This window comes from Diplotaxodon limnothrissa, linkage group LG16, assembly GCF_057381915.1.
Source record: "Diplotaxodon limnothrissa isolate DT_005_m linkage group LG16, D_limnothrissa_male_GT1.1, whole genome shotgun sequence".
NCBI lineage: Eukaryota > Metazoa > Chordata > Actinopteri > Cichliformes > Cichlidae > Diplotaxodon > Diplotaxodon limnothrissa.
This window is the reverse complement of record NC_140611.1, coordinates 10,961,057-10,981,666: the sequence shown is the minus strand read 5'-3', so window position 1 is coordinate 10,981,666 and position 20,610 is coordinate 10,961,057. Positions and strand designations below refer to the sequence as shown.

The 20,610-nt window shown below is 40.8% G+C and overlaps 1 protein-coding gene across 1 annotated transcript; it reads right to left on the bottom strand.

Moving 5' to 3' along the window:
* Positions 1-9,130: 9,130 nt before the first annotated feature.
* LOC146615779 (trace amine-associated receptor 13c-like) lies at positions 9,131-11,287 on the bottom strand. Its single transcript, XM_085373752.1, has 2 exons — positions 11,112-11,287; positions 9,131-9,944 (listed from the first exon to the last, which is right to left on the bottom strand). Exons 1-2 carry the CDS (start codon positions 11,285-11,287, stop codon positions 9,131-9,133), a joined length of 990 nt encoding a protein of 329 aa, XP_085229878.1.
* Between the last annotated feature and the right edge of the window lie 9,323 nt (positions 11,288-20,610).

Genomic DNA, 20,610 nt, shown 5'->3' with positions numbered 1-20,610 from the left:
CGTCCTATCCCATCTCTAAGGGAGAGTCCAGCTACCCATGGTGCTGATCCTTGTTCCCGCTGCTTCACACTCTGCTGCGAACCGTTCCAGTGCAAGCTCAAGGCCACCACCTGATGAGGCAAACAGAACCACATTGTTAGGTTAATTTTGATAATAGTTGTCATTGTTGTATTTAAATTCAACTGGTGGGGGAGGCTGTTACATCTTGCAGGAGCTCCAGGAACTCACTCTGCAGTTTTTAGATCTTGCCACAGATTCTCGATTGGATTTGGATCTGGACTTTGACTGGGCCATTCTAACACATGGATGTGTTTTGTTTTAAACCATTCCATTGTTGCCCTGGCTTTATGTTTAGGGTCATTGTCCTGCTGGAAGGTGAACCTCCGCCCCAGTCTCAAGTCTTTTGCAGACTCCAAGAGGTTTTCTTCCAAGATTGCCCTGTATTTGGCTCCATCCATCTTCCCTTTTTTTTTCTTCTTCTTCTTTTTTTTCCCGTTCTTTTTGGATGTTTCTCATGATGAGCGGAATGAGGTACCCTTTGCACTGAGAAAATATAGCATTTCATGATTGTCTTCCTGCTGAACACTCATGCAGATTCTTTTCACTGGATATTTTGCATTACTGAAGAGATATGGTGGACAATTTGAAAATGTACAAAAAGTTTGCATTTATTTAAAGGAAAATGAAGACAGTTAAAATGTTGTGAAAAGCATGTAATGTCAATAAGATTTATTTTTTCTGGTTCAGAGGTCTGTTGCAATTCCAACAAAAAAGAATTTTATGTACATAAAAGCTCAAAGAAGATGCACCTAAAGATTTCCTCATTTTATTTAGCGTCTCTTAAACATTGTAAATGCTCCAACCTTATATTCCTGAAGTTCAGTCATGTTCAGTCAAGTCAAGTGAAGAGGTCAAGTGGTTTCCACACTCTTCACAAAAAATGTTTGTTTTTTTTAATCAGGGAATAATAATAATAATAATAACAATATTAAGATAGATAATAAATTAATAATAATTCCACTATAATCATTCTTCCTCTAATATGATATAAGAGAACCTGTATCTCATTTAGATGATGATTGTATAACATAATATTAGATCCAGACTTGATGGCATTTCAATGTTTTGCTATATGAAAATGCAACTGAGAAGGATATTAAAATTCACATTTGTCCTTCCTGACACAGTGGCAAATGTGTTTTTCACAGCCTCTGTTTAGATTGCAGTGTATCAACCAACAGTTGCTATTTAACATTAGTTGCTAAATGTTTGTGAAAATGGCAGATACATCGTTTATCCATATTTCTGTATATTTGTTTCAACTGCAGTTGGTAGTGGAAGGCTAGAGTTCTTTTATTCGTTGTAACACTAAAATGTTCCATTAATACAAACTTCAATTTCAGTGCCAAATGCATGCTGTTTCCAGAATTTAAAAAGAACTCTATGAATAATACCACACACTACATAGCAGTTTGTAAATGATGGGCCTGAATGACCCAATCACCAATCAGAGCCTTAATGTGGGCTGGGTTCACTCATAACCAGCCCAGAACTGCAGCCAAGGAAAAACAATTAGAGAAAAGCCTCTCTTCCCCTGTGGGTATATTGCTAGCGGAGAGAGATAGGTTTTGTAATAGATTTTTGTCCGTGTAAAATGAGATGCTGACCTCTAGGTCCAAGACATTCAAAGACATCCCAACAGTGGTACAGCACACTCCCACTGGGGCTAAAGGATATTCATGCAGGACATCATTCTCGCACTTGATGTGAGTCATACCTCCATCCATCTTCCCATCAACTCTGACCAGCTTCCCTGTCCCTGCTGAAGAGAAGCACCCCCAGAGGATGATGCTGCCACCACCATATTTGACAGTGGGGATGGTGTTTTCAGAGTGATGTGCAGTGTTAGTTTTCCACTACACATGCTTGAACAGTGCTCCGTGGGATGTTCAAGGCTTGGGAAAACTTTTTGTAGCCTAAGCCTGCTTTAAATATCTCAATAACTTTATCCCTGACCTGTCTGGTGTGTTCTTTGGACTTCATGTTGTTGTTGCACCCAATATTCTCTTTGACAACCTCTGAGGCCGTCACAGAGCAGCTGTATTTGTACTGAAATTAGATTACACACAGGTGCACTCTATTTAGTCATTAGCACTCATCAGGCAAGGTTTATGAGCAACTGACTGCACTCCGACCAAAGGGGGCTGAATAATTACGCACACCCCACTTTGCAGTTATTTATTTGTAAAAAAAATGTTTGGAATCATGTATGATTTCGTTCCACTTCTCACGTGTACACCACTTTGTGTTGGTCTTTCATGTGGAATTCCAATAAAATTGATTCATGTTTGTGGCTGTAATGTGACAAAATGTGGGAAAGTTCAAGGGGGCCGAACACTTTTGCAAGCCACTGTAAATATATATATATATATATATATATACATATATATATACACTGTATAACACCCAGCACGCCCCTGCGGGCGGTTTATCCTTCAAGCTCGGGTCCTCTACCAGAGGCCTGGGAGCTTGAGGGTCCTGCGCAGTATCTTAGCTGTTCCCAGGACTGCGCTCTTCTGGACAGAGATCTCCGATGTTGTTCCCGGGATCTGCTGGAGCCACTCGCCTAGCTTGGGAGTCACCGCACCTAGTGCTCCGATTACCACGGGGACCACCGTTACCTTCACCCTCCACATCCTCTCGAGCTCTTCTCTGAGCCCTTGGTATTTCTCCAGCTTCTCGTGTTCCTTCTTCCTGATATTGCTGTCATTCGGAACCGCTACATCGATCACTACGGCCATCTTCTTCTGTTTGTCTACCACCACTATGTCCGGTTGGTTAGCCACCACCATTTTGTCCGTCTGTATCTGGAAGTCCCACAGGATCTTAGCTCGGTCATTCTCCACCACCCTTGGGGGCATCTCCCATTTTGACCTCGGGACTTCCAGGTTATACTCGGCACAGATGTTCCTGTACACTATGCCGGCCACTTGGTTATGGCGTTCCATGTATGCCTTGCCTGCTAGCATCTTGCACCCTGCTGTTATGTGCTGGATTGTCTCTGGGGCATCTTTACACAGCCTGCACCTGGGGTCTTGCCTGGTGTGATAGACCCCAGCCTCTATGGATCTTGTGCTCAGAGCTTGTTCTTGTGCTGCCATGATTAGTGCCTCTGTGCTGTCTTTCAGTCCAGCTTTGTCCAGCCACTGATAGGATTTCTGGATATCACCCACCTCCTCTATCTGCCGGTGGTACATACCGTGCAGGGGCCTGTCCTTCCATGATGGTTCTTCGTCTCCCTCCTCTTTCTTGGGTTTCTGCTGCCTGAGGTATTCACTGAGCACTCGGTCAGTTGGGGCCATCTTCCCAATGTATTCTTGGATGTTCGTTGTCTCATCCTGGACTGTGGTGCTGACACTCACCAGTCCCTGGCCCCCTTCCTTCCGCTTAGCGTACAGCCTCAGGGTGCTGGACTTGGGGTGAAACCCTCCATGCATGGTAAGGAGCTTTCTTGTCTTTATGTCAGTGGCTTCTATCTCCTCCTTTGGCCAGCCTATTACCCCAGCAGGGTACCTGATCACGGGCAGGGCGTACGTGTTGATGGCCCGGATCTTGTTCTTACCATTCAGCTGACTCCTCAGGACTTGCCTGACCCTCTGCAGGTACTTGGTGGTTGCAGCTTTTCTAGCGGCCTCTTCATGGTTCCCATTCGCCTGTGGGATCCCCAGGTACTTGTAACTGTCCTCTATGTCTGCAATGTTGCCTTCTGGTAGTTCAATCCCCTCAGTTCTGACTACCTTCCCTCTCTTTGTTCCCTCTCCTCTCTCACTGAGGGGGTTCAGACCTATGCAGAACAGCAGTGGGGACAGAGCATCTCCTTGGTAGATCCCGCACTTGATGGTGACTTGTGCTATGGGCTTGGAGTTGGCCTCTAGTGTTGTACGCCACATCCCCATTGAGTTCCTGATGAAGGCTCTTAGGGTCCCATTGATCTTATACAATTCTAGGCATTCCAGTATCCAGCTGTGGGGCATTGAGTCATAGGCCTTCTTGTAATCAATCCAGGCAGTGCACAGGTTGGTCAGTCTGGTCTTGCAGTCTCGGCTGATTGTTCTGTCTACCAGTAGCTGGTGTTTTGCGCCTCTGGTATTCTTGCCAATTCCTTTCTGTGTCCCGCTCATGTATTTACCCATGTGCCTGTTCATCTTAGCCGATATGATGCCTGACAGGAGCTTCCATGTAGTACTGAGGCAGGTTATTGGTCGGTAGTTGGAGGGGACCGGTCCCTTCTGGGGGTCCTTGAGGATCAGGACTGTCCGGCCTTCGGTTAGCCATGCTGGGTGTCTCTTGTCAACTAGCAGCTGGTTCATTTGTGCTGGCAGGCGCTCGTGGAGTTCAGTCACCTTCTTCAGCCAGTAGGAGTGAACCATGTCGGCACCTGGTGCTGTCCAACTCTTCATATTGGAGACCCTTTGTTGATGTCTGCCACTGTGATGGTTACTGGATCCATATGGTCTTCCAGTATTGTTCCGTCTCCAGCCTTGGTGGTGCTGTTCTCATATTGTTCCCCTGCCACTGAGAGTACACTTTGGCTGGTTCTGTGGAGAACAGCTGGTTTATTCTCCTGCCTTCGATCTCTCTGGTATACCTCTTCAAGCGGCTGGCCTTGTGTAGTGCACTTTTTATACTGTACTCTCGGTACAGTTTTTATTTTTCCTGCTTTTGTCTTGCACTGTCCACAATGACAACGCAGATTTTCCACTTCTGGGACTAATAAAGACAGATTTGCTGCGTTTGTGTGTGTGTGTGTGTGTGTGTGTGTGTGTGTGTGTGTGTGTGTGTGTGTGTGTGTGTGTGTGTGTGTGTCTGCAACATTTGCATTTGCATTTGTCCATTGTGACATTTCTCCCATCATCCAAAAATGGCTCCATCAGTTTCATGACCACATTCTCTGCCAACCTCTCTCCCTTCTGACTACTGGAGTCCTTTCCCAAGTAAGGAGATGCATTGGAGACATATTTGGTCTCCAAATCCATGGCCATCCAGAACTTGATCCCAAATTTGTCTGGCTTGGTTGCGATATACTGTATGAATGGACAATGAACCTTGGTAGGAAACAGCTGTTCATCTATGGTCATGTGTTCTCCTGGAGTGAAACTGTTAACACAGTTGAAGCGTGTCCAGATGTCAGAGATCGCCGCAAATTTGTCTGTTTTCACCCGTTCTGCCCACGTGTCCTTGTCATCAAATCAAAGGTGTTGCGTAATAGAAATTAATGTATCTCGAGGCATTGTCTCTTTGATTACTGGCACCAGAAATCTCAATGCCACTCATGTCATTGTATTAGCAACTTTTCATTCTGTTTTCACACAATTTTTTATAAATAAAACAGACTTGTGTTTCCATATATTTTGAATGTGTGTCTTTCATATTTGCCGGTCAGTCAATGTGTGGGATACTTTGTATAGATACGGCAGGCATTTCTGAAGGTTGTAAGGTTTGGCCTGCCTTGGATCTAAAATAAAAAAGACAGTAATTCTAGTGTTGAAGCATGTGAGGACCACAGACTTAGGCTACATCCACACTAATGTGTTTTCATTTGAAAACGTATCGTTTTCTATCCGTTTTGGCCTCCCATCCACACTGAGACGGCGTTTTCCCCAAGGAAAAACACAGCGTTTTGAAAACACTCTCGAAAACGCATACATTTCAAAACAGAGCTGTCCTGTCTCAGTGAGACACTCGAAAACGATGACACATGTTGGTCATATGATGCAGTCATGTGGCCACTTAAATCAAGATGGTGGACGGTATCGGACAGCAGTTTTAGAACTGCAACATCATCGTTTTCGGCCATTTTAGTGTTGACGTCCAACTCTTGAAAACAACTGAAAACACTAGTGAGGATGCGGAGCGTTTTCAGACTATCCGGGCTAGTGTGGACGTAGCCTTAGCCAGGGATTTGTTGAAAATCGAAGTGAACACACCTTCGGTGATTCCGTCTGCTCCTGCCGCTTTCCTTGCCCTCACTCTCCTCTGCGCCGCTCTGACGTCGTGCTCTGCGATAATGATTGTTGGTCCCTCTCTGATGAAGTCACCGTCCTCAGTTGTCAGGCAGTAGTTAGCATTAGCCACCTGGCTAACCTCGAAATGGGCGTAGAACTGGTTCAGCTCGTTGGTGAATGCAGAGACAGCGCTGGTCGGCAAAGTATCCCTGGCTTTGTAATCTGTGATTGTGCGTAGTCCGTGCCACATGCTCCGTGTGTCACCCTGGCTGAAGCGAGACTCCACACACTCCTCATACCGCCGTTTGGCATCCCTCACTGCACACTACAGTTCGTATGAGGACGCTTTGTAGGCGCTCATATCGCCAGTGGCGACACCTGCTTTGTAGGTGGCGGTCCTGGCATTCACTGCAGCACGGATCGATCTGTCCACCCAGGGTTTCTGGTATGGGAATGTCACGACTCTCGCAGTGGGGATGATCTCCTCTGCTAGCATGTTTACGAAGCTTACTGCTACATCCGTAAACTCATTGATGTCGACTGCGCATGCTCTGAACATGTCCCAGTCTACATCGTTATGCGTGTCCTGTAGTGTCACTCTGATTGCGCAGTTTCACCTCCCTCGTGGTTACTTCATCCCTCCGTATGTGTTGTTTTTACTTCGGGTTGAGGAAAATGGCGTTGTGGTCAGACTTCCCAAAAGCCGGGTGTGAAACAGTCTTGTAGCCCTGCTTGTATGGCGTGTAGCAATGGTCCAATATCCTGTCTCCCCTCGTCGGACACGTGACACGTTGGTGAAAGTTCGGCATGACTTGTCTGAGGTTTGCTTTATTAGTGTTGTTTTGAAATGCACTCAGCACATCATGTAGTTCAGACAGAGCCATATCTGCCTGCTGCCTCAGTCTGTTCTGAACGACAGCGCGTTTAGCCCGGCACTTCTTTGTTGTATGCCTCGGGTGAGCGTCCTGTTCATTGTTGATGGCGTAGTATTTCAATCGGCCAGGATGGGTTGGGTTTAAAAGTGTCCAAGATTACACGTGCAAACCTGTTACCGATGTTATGAAGTGATCTGCTTTCATAAACTATAGAACTAGAAGATTACTGCTTTAAACTGGTAATAGTCCCTATGAAATTAAATTATTTGTTCTTATTATTTCAGGTTTCATATGGGCAATTGAAATCCTTGAAAATGCCTGGATTTTAATATTGTCTCTTTTTAAGGTTTGAAAAGTGCTTGAATTTCAGATGTGGTGCTTAAAACAGCTTGAAACTATATTGCATTCACCATTTATCTTTTTTTCTTATCAGATAGAGAAATAAAATTAGTTACAAAGTCTACGAAGTTGTCAATAAGTAAATATCATACTGTTTATATTATATCTGTGTATTAGGAATAAACTTTAAAAATACAAACAAACATCTGTCTCCTATTTTTGTGTGTCAAGAAGCATTAATTGAGACTTATTAATTTGCCCTTAATGTAAATTATTGTATGGTGTTTGGTGCAGTTTTCTTGTTTTGTGGGGTTGGGGTTTTTTTCAACAGGAGATGAATATCTCTAACAAGTTGATTTGTTCACATTTGCACATCTTAATTTTTAAGTGAGATGTGCATTTTGAGTTTATACACAATATGCATACAAGGCAACCTTTTCCTTTTCCTTCACATCGTCTTCCAGAGGTTATACTACGAAAACATACATTCTTTTGGGAGGGATATTGTGCTGGAAAAGTTTGAAAATGGCCCTTGAAAGTGCTTTAAAAGTTTTTGAATTTGAAAGCAGGCAGATGAGTGATTACAGATCTTCCTTACTGTACTTACACATAACCTTCATTTAAAGTGACATGAGGCTTTCAGATTGACGAGAACATGTTGGCATTAATTAGTTGATTAATTTTAATATGACTTTGTTACGTTACAGTAGCATTATAGTAACAAGTTAAAATATTCCTGAAAAAGTATCATTTTCTTTTGTCATATGATCAAAAAAAAACCTTGATATTTATTACTGAATATTTACGTAAATTTAATAAACAATGACATGAACTAATATGTACTAAAAAAATACAATACTATTCCCTCAAAAGTAAATGTTTGGCTGAAATCTCAGCACAAATCTCACCATAGTCATGATGATGATGATGCACAAGGTTCACAAACAGGATAAAAATAAAATTGTCTCTACTCAGTTTCAGTGTGCAAGCATTAATGGTGTGACACATGACTAGAGTGTACAACGTAAAGGCCCTGAACTCAACTTATTCTTAACCAGTGTGACAAAATATCAAAATGTCGTAATATCTAATAAGTCTATTGTCCAGCATAGACCGGGAAATTGTAAACTTTCAAATTCAATGTAGACTGTTACTAATAGTTTGCAAAAAGAAAGAAAATCTTTGCCTAAAATCGCAGATGGAAATAGTGAGAATATATTAGAAGAAAATTGCAGCACACTTTACATGAACTTGTTCTCAGCCTATCCTACTGTATCATTTGACATTCAGTACACAGCAAACAGACAGTATCCAGTTTAATTGCTGTTTATTCAGGCTACTGTGGGCCATAGAAAGAGCTCTCAGTCAATCACAAGCATGTTTCTGTAGATTGTCTGTCATAGGTAACAGAGATTACTGACTGGTATCCATTTCATCCAGTTTATTACATCATATCAGCAAGTGCTATATATATACAAAACAGTTGCTGTGTATGTTGGAACTATTTCTATTGGCCTAAAACATCTCTTTTATTTTCATGTGATGAAGGCCTGGAAAAATATGTATGATAACATAGTGCTTATGACATATGAAATTTAAAAAGGTATATGGCAAACACACAAAATGAGCCACTGAGGTTAAACATTTTAGCTTAAATTATTTTCAGCCAAAAGTACTAAAAAAGTAGAAGTGATAATTGAGACCTAATGATTTCCACATGGCAATTCCTTGTGAAAATCCTTTCCTTTTTGACTTTGAACTCACACATGATCACATTAATTTTATTTTCATAATTTAAACAAAGCTTAAGAATTATGAATTTCCTTATCAATTTGTTTTTGATGCATTTCCAGACTGAACTGTATCAATTTACTGGTTTAAAATCTTAGTGGAGCAGCTTTCATTGTATTTCTATATTATGTTGACCTCACTGCTGTCATGTTTAAATATCAGCAGAGTGATAACACATCTAATAGCTTTTCTAAACCAGGGGTAAAACAGAGCATAGATCAATGGGTTTAAACAAGAGTTAAAATAAAAGACAAGAACCACAAAAGATGCAGATGAATCATTGACCACATTTTTATCAACCAGAGAGTAGCAGTAAAATGGACAGTAGCATGCCAAAAATACAACTACAAGAACCCCCAGAGTCCTGGCTGCTTTCAGCTCAGATTTGTTTGCTTGATTCAGTGAACACTGAAGTGTGACAGATGCAACATGAGAGCGCATGGCACGAGCCTGAGACACAGCCACCACAAATACTCTCATATACAAGACTATGATAACAGTAACTGGAACTATAAAGGACAAAGCAAGGTCAACAATCCCTGCAATGTCATTAATAATAAGCACACACTCTCCATAGCAGGAATTATACCTGCCTGGTTCAACTAGGATATCTTTCAAATAAAGACTCCAGTAGAAAATAGAAAAAAACCAACACAGACAAACACTGAGTTTGACTTTCGCCAAAGTAATTCTAGTGGGGTAATGCAGAGGGTCACAAATAGCCACATAGCGGTCAACTGATATTAGAACTATGTTCCCTATTGAAGCACAGGTAATGTTGCTGGTCAGGTACCAATAAACAGAACACATTACATCACCAAGTACCCAGCAAGCTGTGTTTCTAAAGATCTCTAATGGCATCAGCAGAAGACCCACAAGAAAGTCTGAGACGGCCAGAGAGAGGAGCAGGATGTTACTGGGTGTATGAAGCTTCCTGCAGGGAAACAGAAAAGAATATAATGGACACCCTTTAAGACCTACCATAGAACCAAGTCCGCCAGAGCTTATATTATATTTTTACATGGTGTGGTGCCATTTTTGGGAGCATTTCAAGTTGCTATACATCAATACAACAATTATAGCCCAGATTTTAATAATATGTATTCATTAAGTGCATAGTAATCACATAAATTGCAAAAAAGTGCAATAAACTACAAAAAAATTTAAAATCGTTTTTGTTTTTTTAACATATATTTCTAGTTAGAGAAATTTAAGAGGCTTATCCCTCAAAACTGTAAATACAAAAAAGTTGCACAAAATAGTTTCCTACCACAGGAAATTTATTTTGAGTGTCTTCATAGTTTTATTTTTGAAATACACCAATTTTTATACACTGCAGGAAAAACGAAAATAAATATTATACTGCAAATTTGCAAAAAAGCAGCATATGCATCAAAATAAACTATTTCCAGCAGTGCAATATGAGTCCTAAGCATCCCAGAAACGACACAGAAAGTCATGAAGTCAAAGATAACTTTTAAAAAATCCAGTATAGGCCCTGACGCCCTGATGGTAAAAAAAAAACTACATTTCCGCGAAAATGACATCACTTCCGGTTTCGGGCAGGTAATGGCGGACATGCAAAAGTTCGTGCTGACGTCTATTCCAACGTAGGAAGTGTTATGAACAGCTGATCGGATCGGCAAAGCCTGTTTCTGGAATATTATGTTTTTGTTGCTGTAAGCGCTTTTTATGCAGTTTTTGCAAAGCTTTATGTGGAAGGAAACTGTGACCGAGGACAAGCTGATGGCATCAGATGTAAGTACAACTCCTCCGGTTTCATATGCAAAAAAAATTATTGCGCTAGCTTACGTGGTTGCAGAGCTACCGGGATTTAAAAATAGTTATGCAAAACAGAGCGTGCCCGCTCCGACCGGCTCTAAAGGGTTAATATTTTTTTAAATGGCTTAAATTAGATTTTCATTAGTTAAAGTATGTAGTAAGATTCAGTCTAGGTATATAAAACTTAATAGCTGGTTAAAATACACCACTTCAATCATCTCAATCTTAATCATAAAATCAAATGCCATAAATCATAATTTTCTGAAATTTAAGTTTCTAAATTTTAAAGTATAGTTTCAGCAGAGAAATGTATCTCTGCCTGAAGTGGGAGACTGAGATGATGACCAGGAGGTTTAGAGCAGCAGTGATCAGAGAGATGCAGGACAGCACAATGTTCAGGAGCACAGCTTTGGACCAATGAAGTGTCGGCTTCCTGCAGGAACTGTTGAGGAGTTGTGGAAAACAAAGCTCAGCTGCTTTCTGAATCTCCATCATCAGACAGCTGCAGCTCACTGATCAGAATGTTTTCTCACAGACCTGATTTATTACACCACCACCCAGAGACATACACACACGACACACACAAAAATGTCGCTCCTCTTTCTCACTAAACCACAGGTATCAAACTCCAGGGCCGGTGTCCTGCAGGTTTTAGATGTGTCCTTGATCCATCACAGCTGATTTAAATGGCTAAATTACCTCCTCAACATGTCTTGAAGTTCTCCAGAAGCCTGGTAATGAACTAATCATTTGATATTGGTGTGTTGAAACAGAGTGATATCTAAAACCTGCAGGACACTGGCCCTTGAGGCCTGGAGTTCGACACCCCTGCGTAACACCATACTTTCACTGTTCACTCGATTAATAATCACTAATTTTACATTGATCTGAAATTCATGATATTGGTTATTATTATATTATGTATTGCAACATGTGCCTGCTGTGAGATTATTATATCATCTTATGCCACGTTATACCCCTAATCAAAGATTGTGAAATTATTATGTAGTTTTAGTTTGCATTATTCTCCTGACTTGGAAGAAGGTGATAACTATTACATTTATTGGACTGCTGATTTATTACATTAGACTGCTGATTTATTGTGAATGAATGAGATTGTTTTATGATGCATGATACTGCTGCATTAGTCAAAGTCAAAGTCAAAGTCAACTTTATTTGTCGATTCTGCCACATGTACAGGACATACAGAGAATAGAAATTGCGTTACTCTCAATCCCTAGATAAATTATAAGAGATACAGTTTTCAGAGAATCAAGGCCTTATTTGTCTGGTTAGAAAAAAACAGAACATACTGCACAGGAAGCGAAGGTCATAACTTAGGCTCACTGAGAGAGAGAAGGAATATGGATGTTTAGGTTTTATGACTAGGTGGGGGCCTCCTGAAGCTATAAGAATGTGAGAAATGGTCAGACACGTTGAGATCTGCTGTTACCCTCTTCAGCACATCTCCCATCTGGATGTATTGCGCAAGAGTGTTGTATGGAATAATGACAATGGTATGGAATAAAATGATTGTTGACTGAGCATTTATACACCGAGTGTTGTCCTTCATTCAGCCCAAAGATTAAAGAATTGAGAGGATTTAACACTGCTTAAAATGTCATGGTCCAGGCAGGACTGGACTTTTTTCTCTTTTAACTCAGGTTCTGTCATTCTTACCAGGGTGACAGCTGAACTTGACAGTATGGGCCCAATGTCTGAGAACAAACACTGGAGGGAACAAAAACACAGTCAAGTCTTTTTCCTGGGTCAGACTCATCCTGCTAAGCATTATGGACAAGTGTCTCAATCTCCCATATTAGTGAGCTGATGATGGGTGATGGACCAGAAGGATTGGGGCACTGATGATGGGACAGAACATCTTCTTTTACATTGCAGGTCTGTAGGCAAAAGCAAGGTTAAATCTAGTAAAGAACAGGGTATACTGGGCTTGATGAGCATTTAGTTGCTTAGCAAAGGCACTCAAGGATTTTAATTATCCATCCAAATGACAAAAGCTTTCTCAGCTCCTTCCAGCCTATCGCTCTATTTTTCCAGGGCATTATAATTTAGTTCTGTGGGACAGAGACAACGGGAGAAAATGGCACAAGGGAACGTTTTACCTTCTCTTTGCTGAGGAGACAGAAGTTAGCAAACCCAAGAAAGCACTGGCAATGCTTCTGAGTACCGGTAAGGGCCAGTACCTGCCTACACCTTAGCTGGGTCTGCCTTGATCTGCTCTTTATCTATGATGAAACCAAGAAAAGAGACTGAGTCGCATTTCTCACCTTTGATGTAGATTTTATTTTCTAGGAAGTGCTGCAGCACCTGGTAAACAAGGACTTAGTGTTTCAAGAGAGTCCTTGAGAAAATGAGGTTATCGAGATATAGAAAGACAAAATAGTTTAGGTAATCATGGAGAACATTGTTAACAATAGCCTGAAAAACACCAGGGTGATTGGTTAAGACAAAAGGGCAGTGTTGGGGAGTAACGGAATACATGTACCGCCGTTATGCAATTAAAATACAAAACATGAGTAACTGTATTCCGTTACAGTCACCGTTTAAAAAGGTGGTATTTAGAATACAGTTACTTTGTTGAAATAAATGGATTACACGGCGGTACTTTCCTGTTTCATATTGTCGCGGGTCAGGACTGTTTGGGTTTTGTTTGACAGCTACGTTCTGTTGTTCCAGGCGGCAGCGTTGCGGTTGCCATGGTTACGGGGTGACGCTCTCGCTCTGCGTGTTTCCTGGGTGAGAGAGCACCTTTTTCTTGTTGTTGTTGTGCTAAGCTAATAGGCAGAATGCTACATCTCTAAAGAATGTAGCCTCATGGGCAGTGTAGTCCGTGCTGCAGGGAGAACGGACTGCCATACCCGTTATGTGTCTGTGAGCGCGAGGAGGGAGAAAAAGGAGAGTCGAAAAGTACGAGCTGTCATCGAGCAAAAACGGGAGCTGGAAGCATGTAAATATAATAATAACCACTGCAGCCAAGAAGAGTGCCTGACGAGCCCAGTTGTAAGTAAGCTATTAAGACTCAACTGTACGCTGTGTTCGTGTTTTCCTCCGAAACAATAAGTTCCATTGGAGCAGCCTTTCAACGCCTCTCTCTGTCTCTCGCTAGCAAAGTTGACCCAGACAACAAAGTAAAGCTAGTTTTCAGCTATGAGCACAACACGGAACCGTATTAGTCAGAGGTCCCTTTACTACGGTTCGGAGCCGCGGACCTTCAGTAACAGTAATAAATCACAGCAATAGTACATTCATGTAGTTGTAAAATACATGATAATATGTTAAGTAATCCAAAGTATTCAGAATACGTTACTCTCATTGAGTAACGTAACGGAATACGTTACAGAATACATTTTAGGGCATGTATTCTGTAATCTGTAATGGAATACATTTTAAAAGTAACCTTCCCAACACTGCTAAAGGGCACGACAAGATGCTCGAAGAGAGAGATGAGTGGAAAACTGCTTTTAACACCCACCTCAACCACTTTGATTAAGACCAGATGATAAGCTTTTTGTAGATTGAGCTTTAAAAAAAATGTGGCTCCTTGCAGCATTTCCAAAGAGGATGAGAAAAGCTCCTGCAGTTGTTGCATGATTAAATCTCCTGTAGCAATGGGCCAGACACCCTATACTTCCGAAGCACTTCCCATAGAATACCCCGAGGGACCGGGGTGTTCCTTCTTCAAGTCCACAAAATACATGTAGAATGGTTGGGCAAACTCCCATGCACCCTTAAGTATCATGGAGAGGGTAAATAGCTGGTGCACTGTTCCACAGCCTGCAGAAAACGGCATTGTTCCTTCTGAATCCAAGGTTTGACTAACGTACGGGCTCTCCTTTCCAGCACCCTGACATAGATTTTCCTGGGGAGGCTGTGATACACTACAGCAGGCGCATACCTTCTGGTCCCTCTTAAAGATAGATACCACCCCGGTATGTCAGTTCAGAGGTACTGTCTCTGATCTCCACACAGCATTGTAAAGGCATGTCAACCAAGACAGCCCCACAACATCCAGAGCCTTCAGGAACTCAGACACAAAAACATCATCCACCCTGGGGCCTTGCCTCCAAGGAGTTGTTTAACTGCCTCAGTGACTTCACCCACGGTGATTGATGAGTCGTCCCGTTCATCCCCAGACTCTGGTTCCTCTACAGTAGACATGCCAGTGGGATTAACGAGGTCCTTGAAGTGTGTGTGAGTGTATACATACACACACACACACACACACACACACACACACACACACACACACACACACACACACACACACACACACACACACACACACGTAGATATACATATTTAGTATACACATTCAGTAATGTGCATACACTCTTATATTGTACATATATTTATTCATATCAGATATAGCCATTCTTATATTTTGTTTGTTCTTATGGTATTGTATTTTCGCACACCTCTGTTGCTTGTGAAGCTCGCACACAAGAATTTCACTCGCATGTACTGTACCAGTGTACCTGCACATGTGATGTGACAATAAAAGTGATTTGATTTGATGTGTACATGTATATATTGGTTTGTTGTATATGTCTGAAATAAAGATATAATAATAATAATAATTAATAACAATAACTAACTTTTTTTCTAACTTTAGAGATGTTGCGCAAATGGAAGAAAGCAGTCTTACATATTTGTTTAATATGTGCATTGAAGGACATGTCCTGGTCAAAAATGACTCCAAGGTTCCTCACAGTGTTACTGGAGGCCAAGGTAATGCCATCCAGAGTAAGAATCTGGTTAGATACCATATTTCTAAGATTTTCAGGGCCGAGTACAATAACCTCAGTTTGATCTGAATTAAGAAGCAGAAAGTTAGCGGCCATCCAGGTCTTTATGTCTTTAAGACATTCCTGCAGTTTAACTAATTGGTGTGTGTTATCTGGCTTCATGGACAGATAGAGCTGGGTGTCATCTGCATAGCAGTGAAATGTATACTATGTCTTCTAATGATGCTGCCTAAGGGAAGCATGTATAATGTAAAAAGAATTGGTCCTAGCACTGAACCCTGTGGAACTCCATAATTGAGACTCCATCACTATTTTCTCCTCCACACACCTTTTCTGCTTTTACCTCATTTTGTTTTCATCGTTTTTCCTATTTTCTTACTTTTTTTTTTTTTTGCTTGAATTACTTACACTCTTAGTGTTTCCTAATATGCTGCTCAAATGTGAGACTAATTATTACCACATAATTTGATAAATATCAAAGGCAGATTTTAGATCACCGTGTAGCACTCCTTTTTGGTAAGCTGAGTTCAATTCACTGGCCAGGCCCAGGCCTGATTAATGCCAGAATGGCTGAATCAAGAAATCACCTAAATAGAAACTGCCTGACAAAGTGAGCGGCATCTATGGGAGAGTTCCAAAGTGAAAACCACCCTCGCTGATCAAAAAGAACACAAAGTCTTAGCTGGCATTTACAAAAAAACACAAGACTATTGGGAAAATATTCTTTGAACTGATGAGGAATTTTTTTTTGGAAAGTTTGAATCCCATTACACGTGATGTAAAATTAACACAGGCATTTTATAAAAAAACAAAAACAACAACTTCCTATTAGTAGTTAAACATGGTGGTGGTAGTGTAGTGCTTTGCTGCTTTGCTGCCTTAGGACCTAGACAACTTATCTGAATTGATGGAACCATGAATTCTGCTACCAGACAATCATGAATGAGAATATCCAGCCATGAGTTTGTGCCCTGATGTTCAAACACACTTGGGTTAACAAGCGGGATAATAATTCAAAACAGACAAGCAAGCCCACCTCTGAGTGGCAAAAAAAAGGAAAAAAGTTTTGGGCTGGTTTCAATCCCAATTCCAGATTAAAACATATTAAACATATTAAAATAAAAGAATGGCTAATTGAGGGAGAATTAACATGGACACCCAATCTAGGGCCTCCCTCCTTCTCCTGGAAGGAGAAGGAGGGAGGCATTACACTTTACACTTTACACTCTCTCTATTTCTCTCTCTGACACTCACACAAACACCCACCCACACACACACACACACACACAGCAAAAACGTTCTTCACTATCTATCTATCTATCTATCTATCTATCTATCTATCTATCTATCTGTCTGTCTGTCTGTCTGTCTGTCTGTCTGTCTGTCTGTCTGTCTGTCTGTCTGTCTATCTGTCTGTCTGTCTGTCTGTCTGTCTGTCTGTCTGTCTGTCTGTGTGGTCTCTGGACTCTTGATGAATATGGGCCTAATTTCTGTTTTCGCTGTAATTCTGTGTTTGTGTCCCAGGAACATCCTCTCTACGTACACCTAAGCCTTTGGGTGTTCATAGCTCTTCAGCAGTTGGCCTCTGTGCATGACTGATGTCTCAGTGCAATTTTTACTCTTTTTCATTAAAATAGATTTAAGTTTTTATTTGTTAATCCAAATAATCCATAATAAAGTTGAAGTTGTGGGCTTTATAAATCAAAACAATGACTTAAAGAACACAAGTGCATTGCACAGAGCCTAAGGGAACTGCAGAGCAACATTATAACTCTCTGAGGAGCTGTGCTGTGACAATCTGATCCTTCTCTATTATAAAAATATTACAGAAATATCTAATGACTGGAAGTGATGACAGAAAACTTTCCCAGCTAAGAAACTTCTCAACTGAGATTGCATCACATGTTGATTTGTGAGACTGCATCATGTGTTTATCCTGAAGCTTGTTTTTTTCACACCTCTGATTGCAGCGACACCTCAGAGGCGAGATAGCACTATCTGATACTCACCCATGCGGGTGTGAAGCATGTCTTGAGGGTTTCATTGCACGGCCATTAGGAGCAGCTAATGGGCTGCTCCTAATGGAGCCACAGGTTAAGTCTTATGGGAACTTGTGAGTGTTTGTGTTTCAGGTCTGCTAATGGCCATAGAACACAGGCAAGTGTCACAGGTACTGAAGTAAAAGTTAACACTCATCTATTAGTTTTTATTTAGCTGGGCTCATTAAGACTGCACAAACAAGTCCACACAGAATTCACTTTAACTCCTCTTTTGTCTCAAGTTTTTTGTTTTTCTTCTAAAAGTTTGTACCAAAGACCCAACACAGTCAGTGTGTCTTAGACTAGAGTTTCCCCCATATGTGACCTGTTATTACTCTTTATTCAGCAACTGCTTGTATTTTTCATGCATTCTTGTGACTTCATAAATATTTTTCTGTGGCCCTGCAAAGAAACTGAATAACAGACTCCAGTGTCAATCTGTCGAGGCAAGCAGCACTTGTCTAGTGAAGTCTAAAAATAGACATCAATTAAAAAGTAACAAAGGGCAACCAATCTCTGTCCTTTCATCACAAACAGTGTTCATATCAGACCATATGGCCTGTTTGAGTCCACCCTTTAAAATAAGATAAGATAAGATAAGATAAGATAAGATAAGATAAGATAAGATAAGATAAGATAAGATAAGATAAGATAGAACTTTATTAATCCCTCGGGTGGGTTCCTCTGGGAAATTCGACTTCCAAAAAGCACAGCAACGACCGAAGTTACAGTTACAGAATTGTTATATATATATATATATATACACACACACACACACACACATATATAAATACAGAGACAAATATAAATAAAATATACAAAGGGGATAAATAGAATAAATAGGAATAAAAAATAAAAATACAAGTGAAATACTGCCATCTTGTGTCTGGAAGCGGGGTTAAGTCTGCTTTACTAATATTCTATCAGAATCTCCGTGAGGCCTGTGCTTTCAGGGTATGTCTGTGTCCCATTAGCCAAGATTTGAGCTAGTCAAGCCAGGCTGTTTCTGGTTGTTTGTGCATGTACAATATGAATAAACCTCCGGTCTTGCACAGGAAACTGACAAGCTGCTACTGGCTGATAGCAAGTAAACAAGCTTCTGTGATTCATTGTGGTAATAGATCAGTTTCCTCTTACTGACCAACATGTGTGATATTAAGTGAGGCTGTTAGAGTATAGTGTGAACACATTTTTATATGAACTTCTTTGCAATGTTAGCAAGGACACAGTTGATGATGGAGAGATGTTCCATGTCCAGTTTGATACAACAGACAAGTTTAATTAAAGCTAAACAGGTGTCAGGGTTTCTGGGTCGTTGACCCAGTATTTTCAGTTCACGTTCACTGTTTATCTACTGCCTGTTCCACTTCCTGTTTTATTGTGTTAGCCTTGGTCTGTGTGCATTATGTTCAGTCCTCTTCCCATTTATCATTAGTTCATTATGTTCAGCTGTTCACTCACCTGTCTCCAATCGTTGTCATTGTTAGTCATGTATATAAGCCCTCTCTTCCCTTCAGCCCTTGTCGTGTCATGGATGTTGTTCCTGTCGCGTGTTAAGTTCAGTCAGCCAGTTAGTCTACCAGTCCATTAAGTTCAGCCAGCCATCCTGTCATCTTTTGTCTCCGTTTCCAATAAACCTCATTCTGCACCAAGAGTCCTGCGTGTGGGTCAGCTGATCCTCGCCTCTGCACACGACCCCTGACAACAGGTTCAGACTCCACCAGCACTTTAATTTCTCTGAGAGATTTGTTGGTTCACCAAATGTACGGATTAACCACCTTTAAAATTTTAGTCCTCCTGTATTCGCAATTAACCATGTCAAACAATGTTCAAGCCTTTTAGTCATATATTTTGATTTTTTTTTTCTTACAATCAACATTTAGGCCTGTGTTTCTGAGCTTGAAGGATATTATTTAGAGTTATGTGTTCTTGAGCCACTTAACACTGATGGCAAACTTTTTTTTTTTTGCATAAAAGCAGCTTTTTATTCATTGAAGTGCAATTTGCCAATAATACACATGCAGTGAGGTTTGTGCATACTGTTTTATTGTTTCATTTTTCTTTACCATGTCTCTGCTTGCCTTTCTGTAAACGACCACACACCACTGGCAGAATACTAGCCAAAATAAAATCATAATTATAGGGGAGGGTATAAGAAAAGCCAAGGCACTGAAGTGAAAGAGAAACACGATGCAATAAAAACTGGTGGAAATGATTCATAACATTTTTAATACCAAATGCTTACACCGTATTCTTTTTGCAAATATTGCCATGTAAAAACCTAAATTCAATCTCACTGTATACAGGAAGTACATGTTAATACACATTGACTTACATTATATTACCCCCAAGATTCATTGCTGCACCATAAACCTGCCATTTTATTCAAAACTCCAGGATCAATCTGTTATTTTACACAATAGTGGAGAAACTAGGTTTGGCCCTTAAAATGTGGCGCCCTACTATTCTGACCAACACGGATTTCAACACAGTTTAACAAAGAAAATATAGATGTTGACAACTATTAAAAACTGGGGGGAAGCACTAGAATGGCTTCTGCATAATTCAAGTTTTCAGTTAACCTTATCTGGTGATATGTCTTAATAGTAGGTGCATGCAAAGTGCTAATTCGGCAGAATAATTAGTATCATATCTGACCGTGATTTCTCATGGTCAGAAATGACAGACAGAATTCTTGGGAACAGATCTCTGGAAGTAAAGGAAGTGTACTACTTGCAAAGGGATAAATAATAATTGCAAGCACACTTTGCAGGCCAGAGTTCCAAGATTTAGCAAACAGGATGGGTACAAAAGTATTAGGAGGACGTATTAGGATGATACAAAAGCAGTCTAAATCTGGGCCACCTGGTCCAAGAGGTGGTGATAGTTGACAGTGCAATTACTCCACTAAATTATAATTTCCTGTTCTGACACATCATATTTGGGCTCCACGGCTTTTCAAATGAAAACATTTTGCTCTACTACAAATTTCTGACGGCTAGCGGTACTAGCT